The sequence below is a fragment of the Protopterus annectens genome, chromosome 6.part0 (genome assembly GCF_019279795.1).
Source record: "Protopterus annectens isolate FY-2018-M chromosome 6.part0, PAN1.0, whole genome shotgun sequence".
In the NCBI taxonomy this organism is placed as follows: domain Eukaryota; kingdom Metazoa; phylum Chordata; order Ceratodontiformes; family Protopteridae; genus Protopterus; species Protopterus annectens.
Window position 1 is genome coordinate 722624281 of NC_056737.1, and position 15972 is coordinate 722640252.

At 40.1% G+C, this 15972-nt stretch overlaps 1 protein-coding gene across 1 annotated transcript in view; it reads right to left on the reverse strand.

Annotated features, from left to right (window-relative positions):
* GCH1 (GTP cyclohydrolase 1) overlaps positions 1 to 15972 on the reverse strand; it is a 735188-nt gene that overhangs the window by 371778 nt on the left and 347438 nt on the right. The window contains exon 2 of the mRNA XM_044074405.1: positions 8857 to 8966. Coding sequence (XP_043930340.1) covers positions 8857 to 8966 — 110 coding nt within the window. The remainder of the gene's footprint in view (positions 1 to 8856; positions 8967 to 15972) is intronic.

Consider the following 15972-nt stretch of genomic DNA (forward strand, 5'->3'; position numbering starts at 1 on the left):
GGGCTTGCCCCCCTGCCTACACCCTTTAGTTTTTTTTTTTTATCAGCATTCGAAAATGTAATAGGTCGATCATTTCAGTTTGACATTTAGTGATTCGACCTATTATATTTTTGAAATGCTGATACAGACACCCCTCTTGACACACATTTTCAAAATGAGGACCACTATTCCACTTTGCCAGTCCAGAGGTACAGCTCCAGCCTTCCATACATCAGTGAAAAGTAGTGTTAAGCATGACACCCCAACAATGTCCATTTGCCATTTCTGGTTGGTTGTCACAATGTATGTAGCCTTCCCACAGTAGAACTGTTTAATTACTGTAGTGGTGTCATCTATTGAAAGGATCAGGTTCCAGCATCTGCTTCTAACATTCTCTCCTCAAGATTAATCAAGATAACTGCTTAATATCTGTTGAATGTATTGAGCTTTACCATTAATTTCAGGATCTGGCAATTGATGCATGATGGCACAAAACTCTTCCAGTATCTTACAGGACATTATTAAACACTTACATTTCTAGCAGAAGTACTTCTTCTAGTGAAAAACTCACAATTCTCCTCACCGACCAACCCTAATTATGAAAAGTAGTCAGGAAACCTTCCCACTGGGAATGATCTGCCTGACCAAGTTGGGGAAATAAAAGTTTATACACCCTGTTCCTTACATATACAGCCTTCTTCTTTTCCACATGGTCTTCATTAGTATACTTCATCTGTCTGAAATCGTGCACTCCAAGATGAGATATGCCCTGGTACATCCTCCCATTACAAGTGTTTATGGGTACATAGTTGTCTACTAGGCTAATGGCCACTAGGGCCCTTATAAACCTAACTGTGCAACCAAAATGTGACCCACAAGTTTTATGTTTTAGACATTTTTATAGGGGTGATTTCTGGCTTTGATATGAATTAATCACTACCTCTGTTCATCAGGGATCTAGGTGCAGACCAGGGTTGAATTTATGATTTCTCATCCACTGGTCCAAGTTACACTTAAATATGGTAAGGCAGGGATTTTGCTTCACATGGATGGGGAGCCTATTCCAGAGAATGGGAATTCTCTGAGATACGTATCTATTTCTCCACCATTTCCTGTTTATATCACAAGCAAAATTCAAGTCTTCGGATCTGGTAGTTCTGATGCTGTTTTGTTTTGTGGATGTGCAAAATGTTCATCAGAGCTGAGTCCAAGAATGTCTAGTACGCCAGACATAGGTCACCTCACAGTAGTCTATATGAGACCAAGTATAGGGATAGGGACTTGAAGTGATCCACATAGGACATTGTGTTTATGCTCTGTATTCTTCTTGCAAAGAACTCTTGTGGACATTCCAGTTGCTGAATTTGTCTGGTCAGGTACATACCGAAGGGGGAATTAAACTCTATGATGGGTCTGATGAGGACCGAGTAAAGTGATATGATGACTTCCCTGGAACTAGATACCATGCCCCTACTTATAAGTATTTTTTTATTTTTAGATTTAAAACACCTTTACTGAATTATCACTTGTGACAAAAACAAAACTTACATTTATATAAAAGAAAACAAACAATATTAACTTGTTCATCCCCTACTTATAAGTTGAGCAACATAGAATGATTTTCTTACTACCTTCGACACATGTTGTGTGTGTGTACATGCGTGTGTGTGTGTGTGTGTGTGTGTGTGTGTGTGTGTGTGTGTGTGTGTGTGTGTGTGAGAACATGTGCATTTTCACTAGTAGTCATCAAGTTATAATTTTATGAGGAAGCAACTCCCTGAAAACAACTGATTGAAAATCAACCTAATGAAAAAATTAGCTGTAAGCCCTTTTTCCAGGAAATGGACAACCACCACTTCAACCTCCCACACCTCCATTCTAATACATACCAACTTCACAGTCACACAAACATGAAAAAAAAGAGACATATCCTAAAAGAAAGGAATCACTGATGGTACATAATTAGAAAAGTACAGTTTTGTACCTACCATAAATGTAGATGTTCGAGTGTTCACCCTGCTGCAGTCATCACACTTGGGTTATCCTGCCGTCAGGTGGTCCCGCAGTCGGCCTGAGTTTCAATGTCTTGGTCCGGCATCAGTTGCTGTCGCTTCCTCCCTGACATCTGCACGCCACAGGTATATAAGAAGCATCCGACGCCATTTTCTTCAGTTTTTCTTGCCCCAGATGTCAGGTGCCCCCAATAGGTAGGCAATACATGTTGCTATATAAAAATATATATAGAAGTAAAAATAAAGCAATACTTTCAGTCACAAGCTAATACACCACAGAGGTTGTATAGGATAGAAAGGAATAGAGAAGTCCAGCTAGTTCAGAGGGGATGGAGGGAGGGTAACCTGGACTGCAGCAGGGTGAACACTCGAACATCTACATTTATGGTAGGTACAAAACTGTACTATGTTCATCGTGTTATCCTGCTGCAGTCATCACACTTGGGTACAATCCCAAAGCTAAGGATGGGTGGTGGAGTTAAACAGGGTTAGAAGAAGCTAGTAGGCCCTGCAAAACTGCAGTGGCAAAGCCAGCTCTAGTCTTAGAATATAGAGGTAAGTGATAGTGTTTAGTGAAGGTGTGCACTGAACTCCAAGTTGCAGCTTCCAGAATATCCTTGGTTGGCACCCCCCTGAGAAAGGCTGCTGATGTAGCTGTAGCCCTGGTAGAGTGGGGCCTAATGCTAGCAGGTACTGGTTTCCCATGATGCGTGTAGCAGAAACATATGCAATGTCCTATCCATTTAGAAATGGTCTGTTTTCAGATAGCTTTTCCTTGTGATCCTGAGGCATAGGCTACAAAGAGCTGGTCAGAGTTTCTGAAAGCCTTAGTTTTATCCAAGTAGTAACGTAATTGTCTGTGAATGTCCAAAGAGTGCAGGAGTCTTTCTCCTTTGTTCTGGGAATTTGGGAAAAAGGTGGGCAAATGAATGGTTTGGTTTAGGGCCACACTGGATACCACCTTTGGCATAAAGGAAGGGTTAGTTCACAGAGAGACTCTGTCTTGATGAAAAATGAGGAAAGGCTCCACTGCCATTAGTGCCTGTAGCTCTGAGACTCTTCTAGCTGAAGTTATTGCTAGCAGCAGGGCAGTTTTCCATGAAAGAAACTTTAAATCAGCTGAGAAAGCTGGTTCAAAGGGTGGCAGTGTAAGTTTTTCAAGCACAAAGTTGAGATCCCAAGTAGGTGTTGGTGCTCTCCTGGGCGGTCTTATGTTCTTAGCCCCACTGAGGTACTGTCTTAGGAGTGGATGTGAAAATAAAGGAGGATCCGTGTTGTAATGAGCTGAAATTGCTGAGACGTGGATCTTAATAGATGAAAAGGAAAGTCTGTTGTGCAACATCTTAGTTAAATATTGTAGAATCCGAGGCATGTTTGGCTCAAGAGGATTTTGGCCTTTAGCCTGGTTCCAGGCACAAAATCTTTTCCATTTGTCTGAATAGGCTTTCCTGGTGCTGGGCCTCCTGGCCTCCAGACTGACATCCATAACAGCTTTGGATAGAAGTGTTGGTTGATTGTTTAAGTAATTTGCCATGCAGCCAGATTTAAAGTCTTGAGCTGGCTGTGTAGAATTTGATTGTCTCGCTGGGTGAGCAGGTGAGGAATTTGTGGTAAAATCAATGGTGGGCCGTGGGCCATGTTCTTTAGAATTAGGTACCAGTGTTGGCGTGGCCAGTCTGGTGCAATGAGTATCATTTGAGGCCTCTCCAATATGACTTTCAGCAGCACCTTTGCTAGAAGAGGTAGTGGAGGAAAGGCATACACTGTTAATGTTTTCCAACTGAATGAGAGGGAGTCCACTTTCCAAGCTTGTGGGTGGAATGTCCTTGTACAAAATTTTTGTAGTTGGTAGTTTTGGGGGTTGGCAAACAGATATATGTCTGGGTGTCCCCATTTTTGAGTTATCATTGCAAATATTTGTGGATCCAGTTTCCACTCGTGGGGATCCATGATGTTTCTGCTTAGGTTGTCTGCCAATGTGTTTTTCTTTCCTTGTAAGAATTGTGCTTGTAGTTGAACTTGGTAAGACAGTGCTGTGCTCCACAAGGTCATTGCTTGTCTGCACAGAGGGTAGGAATGTGTGCCCCCTTGCTTGTTGATGTACCACATTACCATGGTATTGTCCGTCTTTACTATTAGTTGTCCTGGGTGTAAGAGGTCCTTGAAAGCTGTTAGGGCATTCTGTACTGCTAGCATTTCCTTTTGATTGATATGCAGATGCCTTTGATCTGTAATTCATTTGCCCTGAATGCACTGTCCTGCCATGTGCGCTCTCCAGGCATAGTCCGATGCATCTGTTGTCACAGTTTGCCTGGCGGTGGGTAATGTGAAAGGCTGACCCATGTTGAGGTGACATGCCTGTGCCCACCATAGAAACTCCTGTTGAAGGTAGGGAATGAGTGGCATCATTGTTTCCAAGCTGTGGCTGTGCTGAGTCCATACGCTTTTCAGGTACCATTGTAATTTCCTCATATGCAGTTTTGGAAATGGTATTAGTAGAATGCAAGAGTCCATGAATCTCAAGGTCTGCAGAATTATTCTTGCATGGAGTTGGGTCTTTGTTTCCATTATTTTGAAGTATTGAGTCAGCTGTAGTTGTTTGTCTGGCGTGAGATAAGCCATCTGGGCCGTTGTATTCAAGCTGGCACCCAGGAATATTATGTTTTGCGAGGGCACTAGTTTTGATTTCTTTTCATTTACTGTGTACCCTAGGCAACTTAGAAGGTGTTTGACAAATGTCAGATGTTTTAAAAGAATGTCCTTGCTTTCTGCTTGAATAAGGCAGTCGTCCAGGTATGGGTATATTTGAATTCCTCTTTGTCTGCAGCATGCAATTACTGGTGTTATGCATTTTGTGAAGACCCTGGGCACAGTAGATAAGCCAAAGGGCAGTGCAGAGAATTGATAATGGGTTGAACCTGCAATGAAGCGGAGGTATCTTCTGCAATTTTGTCGGATAGGGACATGCAGGTATGTCTCCTTGAGGTCCAACGTTACTAGCCAAGCCTTCTTGCCCAGCATGGGAAGAAGCTGCTGCAGTGTTAGCATCTTGAATTTTGGTACTTGCAGATAGGTGTTCAGAATTAAAAGATCCAGAATGGGTCTCCATGCTTTGTCCTTTCTGGGGACTAGAAAGAGTCTTGAGTAAAATCCTTGTCCTTGCTCCTGTGTAGGTACCTGTTGAATGGCTCTCATGTCCATGAGAGCTGTAAGTTGTTTGTGTGCCTCTGTCCATTGATTTGGTGGCAGGTTTGGCATTCCTTTTATCCTTGGCAAGGTATGAAAGTGGAATCTGTATCCTTGTGAGACAATGTTTAGGACCCATTTGTCTTTTGTGATGATGTGCCAATTGTCTGCAAAAAGTGCTAATTTTCCTCCCAAGGGAGCTGCCAAGAGAGATTTGCTTGGTAGTTGGAGGGTTGAGTCATTGTGTTTGTCTTCTGCTAGCTTGGGGCCTGTCTTCACCTCCTTTCTGGGTAGTGGCACCCCATTGGCAAGGTTTGTAAGGGCCTTGTGACTGACCTCTGCCCCTTGGGTGTCTGTATTTGCCCCTCTGTGGTCTGTCAGAAGCTAGAAAGGACCAGTTTTTTTTTTGGCCAATTCCTGCTGAAACGAGGGGGTTGTACCTGTAAAAAATCCTTGACCGTCTGCATAGACTTTGCCTTATCCTCCATTTTCTTTAAAACCTCTTCTGCTTTGACACCAAATAAGACATCCTGCTGTAAAGGTGCATCCAATAATTTTGCTTTAACATGTTCAGGTGGGGTTTGTTCTTTTAACCGAGCATGTCTGCGTATGACAGACCCAGTAACAGCTGCTCTACAGGAAGCTTCCAATGAATCAAATCCACATTGTAAAGTATGTTTGCCCACCTGTTCAGCTGCATGCAACAGATACTGCATTTCCTTGAATTCAGCCTGTTCAGAATGTGTGTTCAGTTTTTGTTTTAATTGAGACATTAGGAATTGCTGATATTTCAGCATGTGAAACTGACAATTTAATGCTCTCAGCCAAGGTAGCTGAGGTGTATACCTTCTTTCCCCATCTATCTAGTGCTCTGGAATCCCTTTCAGAGGGTACAGGATTTTTAGCCATAGAAGCTTTAGCCCCTTTGGGACCCTGGGAAATTGTTTCTGGGTCAGCCAGAGGGCCTTTGTAAAAGAATTTGTGTGTGTCAGGTACTCTGTAGTATCTGTCTGGTTTGGCTGGAGCAGGAGGTAGGGAGTCTGGATTTAGACTAGACTAAGTAAACATCATCCACGATATCTAAGACTGGAGGTATAGCAAGTGGTCTGTGCTGGGGTAGTAAAAGAAACTCTCGGAGCCTTTTCTTAGAATCAGAGTAGTCCTGGCATTCCCAGTGGAAATGCTCCCTCATGGTATGTAAAGTTTCCCCAAAGGAGTAGTCTTCAGGGGGAGATGCTGAGGGAATAGAGTCTTCAGCATCAGAATCTTCATAAGGGGGAAAAGCGTAATCCTGTTCCTCAGAAGAATCTGAGGAAATAGAAACCTGGCCAGAGGAAGCATAGTCTTCCTCTTGTCTTGGTCTTTTATCAGGAGGGGGATGGGAACCCCTGATTAGGGAAATCAAATCTTCAGCCATCTTAAGCATCTGTTTCTTAGGCATGGGGCCTTGAACAGGAGACTGATGTACAGTCTTTTTTGATTTTAAAGGAGTTTTTTGCTTAGTATAAGCTTTTATGGCGAGTGTAGTCGGTCTGAAGACACCTTCTGAAACCAAAGGCATTTCTACTGCACTGGGATCACCTTCTGCTCTGGTGTGGGTAGGGCCTAAAGAAGATGGATGCGATGGCTTAGTACACTCCATTTGAGAAGCTGTCTGGGGTTCCATTTCCGCGGTCGTCAGGGGCTGCATAGGTGCCTCACTGAAAATCGGAGAACCGGCGACAGGCCCAGCAGAGGCCTCGGAGTCTGGCTTGGTTCTAGGCTACCTGTCCTTATCCTTGCGGTTTTTATGCATGGCGGTCGTCGACTGCTCTGACGGCATGATATAATTAAATTTCCTACCAAAGTAATGCCGTGCAAAGTCAAAATGGCATTTGATAGTTCGTTTATTAAACCTAGCACAAAACCGACAACCTGTGACGTCGTGGTCTGGGCCTAGGCAAGAAATACAATAAGAATGGAAGTCCTTATAAGGTATTTGCTTCCCACAAGAAATGCAATTGTTAACTTTTTCTGACATCAGACTGAGGCAAGAAAAGGTTCCCTAACGGGGTACATAGCTTTATTGAAGACTTCGGACTGAAATTCGATTCGAAAATCTCAGGTGTCAGCCGACCGGCACTTGCGAACTGCTTCTGCTACGGGCACCGCGCTGCAAGAAATACTGAAGAAAATGGCGTCAGATGCCTCTTATATACCCCTGGTGCACAGACGTCAGGGAGGAAGCAACAGCAACCGATGCCAGACCAAGATTTTGGAACTCAGGCCGACTGCGGGACCGCCTGACGGCAGGATAACCCAAGTGTGATGACTGCAGCAGGGTAACACGATGAACATCTGCATCGGCAGTGAGTTCCTATGGAAAACAGTGATTAGAGAGTCCTATGTTTTTTGCTAGATTTCTTTTTTCTCTTTGGGGGGGGGGTTGAATGCTTTTTATTGATTGGTTATATTGCTGAAATGTTTTGAGTGCTGGAATGCTGTTCTTTTTTTTTAGTTTTTGTCTCACATAGGACTCACAGTTGGCAAGCAAGTTTGGTGGGGGAGTTTAAAGTTTTTATTAGGTGCTTTTTTTTACTTTATTTTATTGGTACCAGATTTATTTTTTGTATCTTGCTATTCATGACACTCGGTTTACAAATATGGTTGGGAGTAGAGTTCACAAAACATCTAACCTCAAAGATTAAGTCACAGAACAGCATGAGCTGGGGATAGTGGACATATTTGTAGTGCATGGGGACTAGGTAGAGTTTGTGGTGCATAACTGAATGGTGATTGATTTCACGGAAGATAAAGAAGATAGCTGACAGAGACCACTATCGAGCTTTATTACAAGAGTAATTGCCAGACATGTTTAGTCAGATCCTGAGAAAAGCTTGTACAACTTAACATACAAAAGGACAGAAATAAACATAAGTGGGTTAGATTAATACTTACAGTGCAGTTGAAGACAGAAACGTTAAAATGATTTAAAAAAAAAAGTTGGATTTTTATAATATGAAAAACAGTTGTGACATTGGTAAAAACGAGGAATTTAAGAACAAGTTTTAATTTGCACTAACTTTACATAAATAAAAAGGATATGTAATACATAAGAAATAGCTGATAGGAAGATATACATACATTAGAATAATAGGAGAAAAGAGAGAAGCAGTGACAGATTCTGGGAAAGTTCTAAGGAAGACTTATGTACAAATATTCAGTTTAATTCAGCTGACAGAATATGCACGGTACTGTTAGTTATAAAACCATTGCTAAATTATACATTTACAAAAAGAAAAACATTCTGTGATGCAAAAATGGTTTCACATCTGACAGCTTACTAAATATTATCAGAGCTCTGGCAAGTCTAAAGTCCATATATCTAAACAATTTCATCTGTCAGCACATTCAGATAAATTGTCTTACTGTAAACTGCATACACATTACAACCAAAGAGAATTCATTCAATTGAGTTAATTACATATCATCCATGTTTTGCTAAATCATGGAAAATGAATATTGCAATGTACATTACAAGTAGTAACTGAAATGAAAGAGGTTAACAATAAAACTGTAATAATAAAAATAAAGACTGAAATAGTTGAGACAATAGGAAAACACTGTTTTGAATAATATTTGTCTCTTTGTATGGTTACAGTCAATAATATAAAAAATATGAGGCATAACTATATGTTACCTTGCCAAAGAATGGGACCAAGTGATGTTCGCACAGTGAGAACATGTCGATTTCTTTAACGATCACCATCTCATCATGGTCTTCATCAAATACAGCATCATTCAATATATCTAGAATCAAAAGAAAAGTACAATCGAGAACTATTTGAGTAAAAAAAAGAAAGAAAGAAAATCCCAGAGTGCAACTTTACAACATAAATGAGACAGTAAATATGAATAAAAAATAAACAATCACATAAACAAATATGAAATACTTTGAGCTTAATTCAGTACATCTATTGTCAATGGCTTCCCTTTTATAAAGCAAAGGATTGAAGAAGTAAGCAGTCCTTTAGCTGGAGTCAAGAGGTTGACAACAGAAAGATGACCAAACCAAAAAGTATTTATTTATTTATTTTGTTGAGGCAAGCCCCCTTGTACCCATAAGATAACTTTTGGGAACAGGATATGCCTGATTCTCAAGTTTGTGTGACCTCTAAGCATAAGCCAAGGATGACCTTTCAATCAATAAACTTTTCAATGCCAACTAAAGGATCACTCATCCTTCTAAATAAAGGTTTTTCCCCTCAGGATCAAAATTTGGTCAGGTGTTGTAGGAATTTAATGAATTACTCAAAATTGTTCCATTTGGTAGGCTGGGATGATTTTTATGGGCTTACAGAGCCTTTTTCTAGAAGTATTTTCAATATGTCAGGAAAACAATAGTCCATTAGTTCTTTGGATCCATCATACCAAGTTATCTCTTAAACCTCAAAAATAAAAAAAAAATCACGTCTCATACAGCTATTAAGAAATTACGCTTGTACCTCCTGATATCAAGCCTCTATACCTTCTCCATCAAATAAAAGCTAAAGCAAAACTCCTTTTGAGAGAATGGCAGATATTTTTGTGTTAATACCCCATAGAACTGTTGATAATGATATACTAGGATAGACAACAAAGCAGCGGTCTGCCTTACGGCTATGTTCAGCAGCATCATGCCAGCTGACTAGCTGTACTCAACTGTCCATGTATGACATTACATTAAATTTCAGATGAAATTGATTGAGATGCAATACATCAACCAATTAATCTACAACCAATTAATTCTCAAACCACAAATATCAGAAAAGAATTATTGTAACTATAAACAGTTTGTCTTAATTGTGATCAAACTGAAAACAGAAGCAAGTTCTTGTAAAGTGCAAAGTACATAAAAGCACCAATAAAAAAAAAAAAAGAGAGAGAAATACCAACCTGGTTGAAATATTTTGACTAGTACTTCTTTCTGAGAAGCTTTTCCCACCCACATCCCCCTATGTGCTACCGGGTCTATATTACCATATTGAATGGTAAGAATGTCAAACGCTCATATGAGCAAAAACGCACAAGAACGAACTTGCTATCGTGGGGCTGCACCCCCCCCCACTAAATATATATTCCAACTCCGAGGTCGCACTACAGTGAGGAAAGGGCAAATATTCCAATCCTCACTGTACCACAACCCCCAAAAAACAAGTTCATTCTCATGCGTTTTCACTCATATGAGCATTCGACATTCTTACCATTCTATATGGTAATATAGACCCTGTGCTACCTCACCCCTACAACCCCAGAACTTAATATATAACTCCCCAGTTGTATAAAAGGGACATGCCCTGAATTATGCTATAACTGGCATGCCATACCTTGATTGTGGTATAATTCAATGAATGCCAATACTGATGATATTAATAGTCAGATCTGGTCATGACTATATATGGTTTTCTTATGTATGATTGAACTTACTTAAAGTCAAACAATATATTTAGACAAAAATTAGATCTGACATAGATAACATCAAATCACTCAAACACAGAATGACTGAAGCATTGAAAAAGGAAAATAAGTTTCCTTCTTAATGTCTACACTAAACTGTGCCCATTAGACTAGCCTCCAATGTTTCTGAATAGTGACAGTGTTATGGGAATAGCTTTTTAAGGTATGGTGTGGGGTTAGGGTTTTGGGGCAGGGGACAGGGTTAGGGGTACGTTACAGTTAGGATGCATCACTGAGGTGATCAGGAGGCTTTCCTAAGGGGTAAGAGTCTTTCTTTCTCAATGTCTGCCCCCTAGCAACCTGATATTAATGAAATGTCAGTTTGGGGACAAACCAAGCAGTGGACCACAGCTTATCGCTGCGTAAGAGGAAATCAGGTATCTTGATAAAGATCACTTGATAAAGCTCGGAAGGATCCGAGAGAAAGCGCTTGTGTTACACGTTGTGGTTCGTGTTTTGTGGTGGAATAAACTTGGTATTTTTTGCAACAGCATTGGAATTATTGTTTCCGCTCAGCCATTCTGGAATTTGTTGTTCCTGGTTTTTGGCGTTCTCAATTTTGTTCCAGGAAATCAGGTATACAAATGAAAGCCAGATGTCTTTCGAAACTTAAGTGCATGTATAAAATATGAATACAAAAACAAAATTAATCCTTTTGAAATCCAGCTAGTCTATTAATAACCACCTCATTTTTTGGCAGTATGTACAATACGTATACACTATGTGTAGCTAAAGTGGAAAGCAAATGGGAAATCAGTTTAGAGTGCTAGACAGAGTAACAAGCTGCTTGTTACATCAAATGAATTAGGCAGTTCTGTAAGTACAGCATCATTTGCAGAAACAAGGTTATGCAATACGTTAAACTACTGACAGACAGAGATATGGGAAGGAAGTGATGCTGGCTGATGGGAAAATAAACTATATTTTTAAACATAGTGGGTAAGTTGTGCATTCACCATTTTGTGAAATTCGTTGTGTAAGGTCAGGAAGTTAGAGCTCTGATGCTAGTTTCTGTGTGGCAATGACAATACTTGTTTGGCAGATGCTTCAAACATTTGAGATGATGCAGAGAATCAAACCAGGCAACTTTCATGCAGCACCTGATATTTTTCACATTTCAGGTACTCACCTATTCTGGAGTCCTTGGATGCAGTTTGATGCATTTTAGAGACATCTTTATCTATGTTATGCATAGACATCATAATTATAGCTGTACCCCAAATGTTCCCATTGCCACTTAGCTAAATTTAAACTTTTATCCAAAGTAATTTATCATAGTCTCAGTCCACATTCTATTCAATTATATCCAAATGCAGGCTAGTATAGCCTGGTACATCAGGAAAAAAACTCTGAGGGAAATGGTAGTATCTTAAGGTGCAACTAAGTCCTTCACTTCATTTTGTGATTTTAGCATGGTTAAGGGGGTTTGCATGACCCTACAATCCTGAGATTTAACCTGTCTGAGCTTTGTGGTCTTGGGTAAACATGATACTCCCCATCCATATACTGGCAAATTTGTCTAAGACGAGAAGCCAGTAAAAAAAATGATCCTCAAAATATGACCCCCCCATGACAGTTCTTTCAAAAAGAACTTTATGCAGAAAAAACATAACAGTAGCTGATTCCTGGAGCCAGCTCTATGGTTGATGTTTGCCAGTGACTGCCTCCTTATTTGCTGACCTGACCTGATGTGCCTGATCAGGCAAAACTCAAAAAAACATGTAGCCACTGTGTGAGCTCATCCAACACAAGGCAAATGATGGAAGTTTAGTGTAGTAATTGTAAAGTAAAGTAACAGGCAGGTAGGAATCAGACTAATTGTGAAAGATTAGACCCTGGCAATGGAAAATGGCTATTAGGATATGGAATGGCACCTCAGAGCTGGCAAAGGAGTCAGCTAGACATAACTAGTCTTACCTCTAAAACAGTAAAGATTCTAGAAACACAGTTTTAGAGACATCGTGATCAATGGTGCTCTGACTTTCTCTCTCTCTCCGTCTCTGTCATCCTCTCTCCCTCTCACTCTCATTTTCTCATTTTCTTCTTCCTTTTCTATATTTGGTCCTCAGGAAAGGTACTGAGTAACAGCAGGAATACTAACAAGCCCATGGCTGGGTTTCATACAGCTGGAGTTGTGTTACTGCACAACAGTTTTTCCTTATTCTGACTAGGAGCTTTAGAAAGGAAAAGTATGTCCATTATTTGTGCATACACTCTAAACAGATTTTCATGGTAATTAGTCTTCTTGGAGACCACAGGAGTGGTACTTCACCTACTCAGTCTCTAGCTCTATTAGGAGACTTCATTGTCAAATGGGGAGTAATGGATGTAGAAAGATGTACAGCTGAAAAGAATAAGTTGGATTTACATGAAACTGAATGGTGAATTGCAAATGAACTTCTGTGCTAGTCATAGATTATCCATAATAAACACCATGTTTGAAGTCACGGATTATCCAAAATAAACACCATGTTTGAATTAATGGATTATCCACAATACACACCATGTCTGAACACATGGCTGCTTATGACTGCATTTGTTAACAGAGCACCTTTGGCCAAATGTTAATGACTGACTTTGTAGCTGTGTTACAAGAAATTAGGCCATATGCTCTAGACACTCAATCCAATAGAGGTGCTTAGCTATTAACTAATCACCATTTGATGGTGAGTTTGGGTCAGATGGTCATGACTGTGGCTTGGCAGATAAGGGAAACACAAATATGTAGTCAGAGTGCCCAAGAAACACCTAGTATATGCTCTTGTACAAGTCCCGTCACTGGAAGAGAATCTCCTGTATAGCAAAGGAGTGTGAAGGCATGAATTCCAAATGGAACCTATGTGACACTGCCAGCCCCGCTGTCTGGAATTTTGTGGATAGTCATGTGTTATTTGTGAATATTAATATGATTCATATGCTTGTTTTACAAATGTAAGAAAACTATATGTTACGTGGATATTAAACTACTGGTGCAGAAGTGTGTGTTGAACTGTATGTTATGTACTGAGCTTCAAGAACGTAACCACAGTGTAGTCTACTGGAAAAAACCAAATATACATGAACTATATACTTGTGCAAATCTATGTTTTAATAGTAGAAGCTGGAACATACAGAGTTGACTTGCAAAACTTTAAGAACATAAGTTGAAAAGTAAAGTGTTTTATGATTGTGATATCTCTCAGTAAGCAAACAATGTCTAGAGCTAGAGGTTCTCCTATTGTCTTGAAACAGAACTAACTACTAGGTTTCAAATGTAAAAGTGTTTAATTGTTTTACGACTTCCAGTTCTGAGAAAACATCCTTAGAGATATGCATTTTTTCACATAGAAATGTTACATTTTGTTAAGTATCTGTTAGCATGTGAACTGAAGTTATCTGTTAGCATGTGAACTGAAGGCAGGTGACAAAGAGTGATGTCATCCAGGCTAACCCAGTAGTAATATGAAATATTAATTTAAGAACTCTCTGAGAGAGAGAGAGAGACTGGGTATTTTGTATCTTGTCTTAGACCTAGAAACATCCATTCATTATCATCCGCATTTGCCTTGCTCTGTAAGAAAATTATTTAGGGCATAGTATCTTTTAGATATAGATAGGAATATAATAAAGATTAGTTTAGATGTTTCTGTATTTATTTGAGACTATCCTGCAATGTTGTTTTAAAATATGTCTTGTGATTCTGAACTCTGCAGTTACTGTGTTCTTTGAGTATTGTCTTGTTCTTTTATTATTTATTATTAAATATATTTAAACCTTTTAATTGTGGCTGGTTTGTTTAGAGATATTTAAGCTCTTAGAGTACTTGCATATGTATTTGGTGACACTGTATAGACCACTCCAGTAGCCTTGCTCTTGTTCACACTTACCATTTGGATAATAGCAACATTACACATTAGGATTGGGCACCCTTTATAAGGGCCTTAGAGTAGCTGATAAGTAGTGGTTGGTGGCAGTGATAACTACCTTATAGTCTAGACAGAAGGGGGCATAGCTAGTAAACCTGTGCCAGCCTTCCACAGGAGTGTCTGTCTGTTTGTATATAAATCAGATCTCAAAGTGTATGTGTGTCAGCTACTTGGGCAGGGACACGGAGCACTAATTGGACAGAGAGGGTGCTGGAGGTTTTGGCTTGACCGCTCGGCTAAGATCTTAACCTTATAGCTGTGCCAGTGGGGAGTATTACTGGGGATCTGAAAAAAGGCAGAAACTGGCCCTAGACTGGCTGTGATCTCTGTGTACTCTTAAGAGAAATTGTACTTTACTGTGTGTGGACTTGTCATCCTCCCATTGTGTACATCCCTCACTGTTGCCAATGGTGAGGATTGAGGTGACTTGTTTACTGAGCCAGTGCAAGGGCATCACACCCTATTCAAATCCTCATTAAATGAGGCATCAACATGAAGCTGTGGTCAAATGACTGTCATGTCTAGTTATGGTGGCAAGCCAAGGATCCACTGTGAAGGATTCTATTGGGTTTATGAAACAATCCATGCAAAGTTAACAGGGATGGGACTTCACATTTTGAATGACATGTATCATCAGACCATGAAAGCAGCAGCTGTAATAATTTCTGATGCAAGAGAGACAGGAGTTTAGTTAAACAGTGCAATATGATTTTAGGATGGCATTAGATATATGCTGGAAAACATCTGATGACTTGGGGGGTGACACATTGCCCATTCTGTTTTCAGCAATATTAAGGAATGCTGACCTCAACTAGGGATTCTGCTAGGACATGAAAGGAACAACTTGAGGAACTCCTGAAACTGGTGGACAAGTCTTTCTTTGAAGAGGCCATGCCAGATGCAACTGGTGGAACCGGATCCATTTTAAGAGGTCATTGCTGAAATTAACAAGGATGTAGGAGTGGATGAGATCTGTTTGTTAATAATGAAGGCACTGGAAAGTGTTGAAGTGTTTCCTTTCAACTTTTTGTAGAAAATGGAGACAGTACATCTAGAATAGCAAATTAGGTGGTAGAAAGGTAAGTGATGATTACAATAGTGTTAAGCTAGAAGGGAGACTATCAGAAAGTTTTCAGCCTCTGACTCAGAAGCAGTATTCTGGAGTCCATCCTGGCTGTGGAATGCTCAGTCAACTCTTTGTTCTTGCATAGACATTGGAGGGACCAATATGGTCTACATATACTGTAGACCTTTAAAAGGTATATGACCACATACTCCAGAATGTCTTGTGGAAAATGCTATAAAAATTGAGAGAAATGGTCCCAGGGCCACTGATGCATGCTATTCAGACCCTGTACTATCCATGGAGCATGAACTCTGCATTCTTTACATTCATCAGATACGTTCAAAGTGGG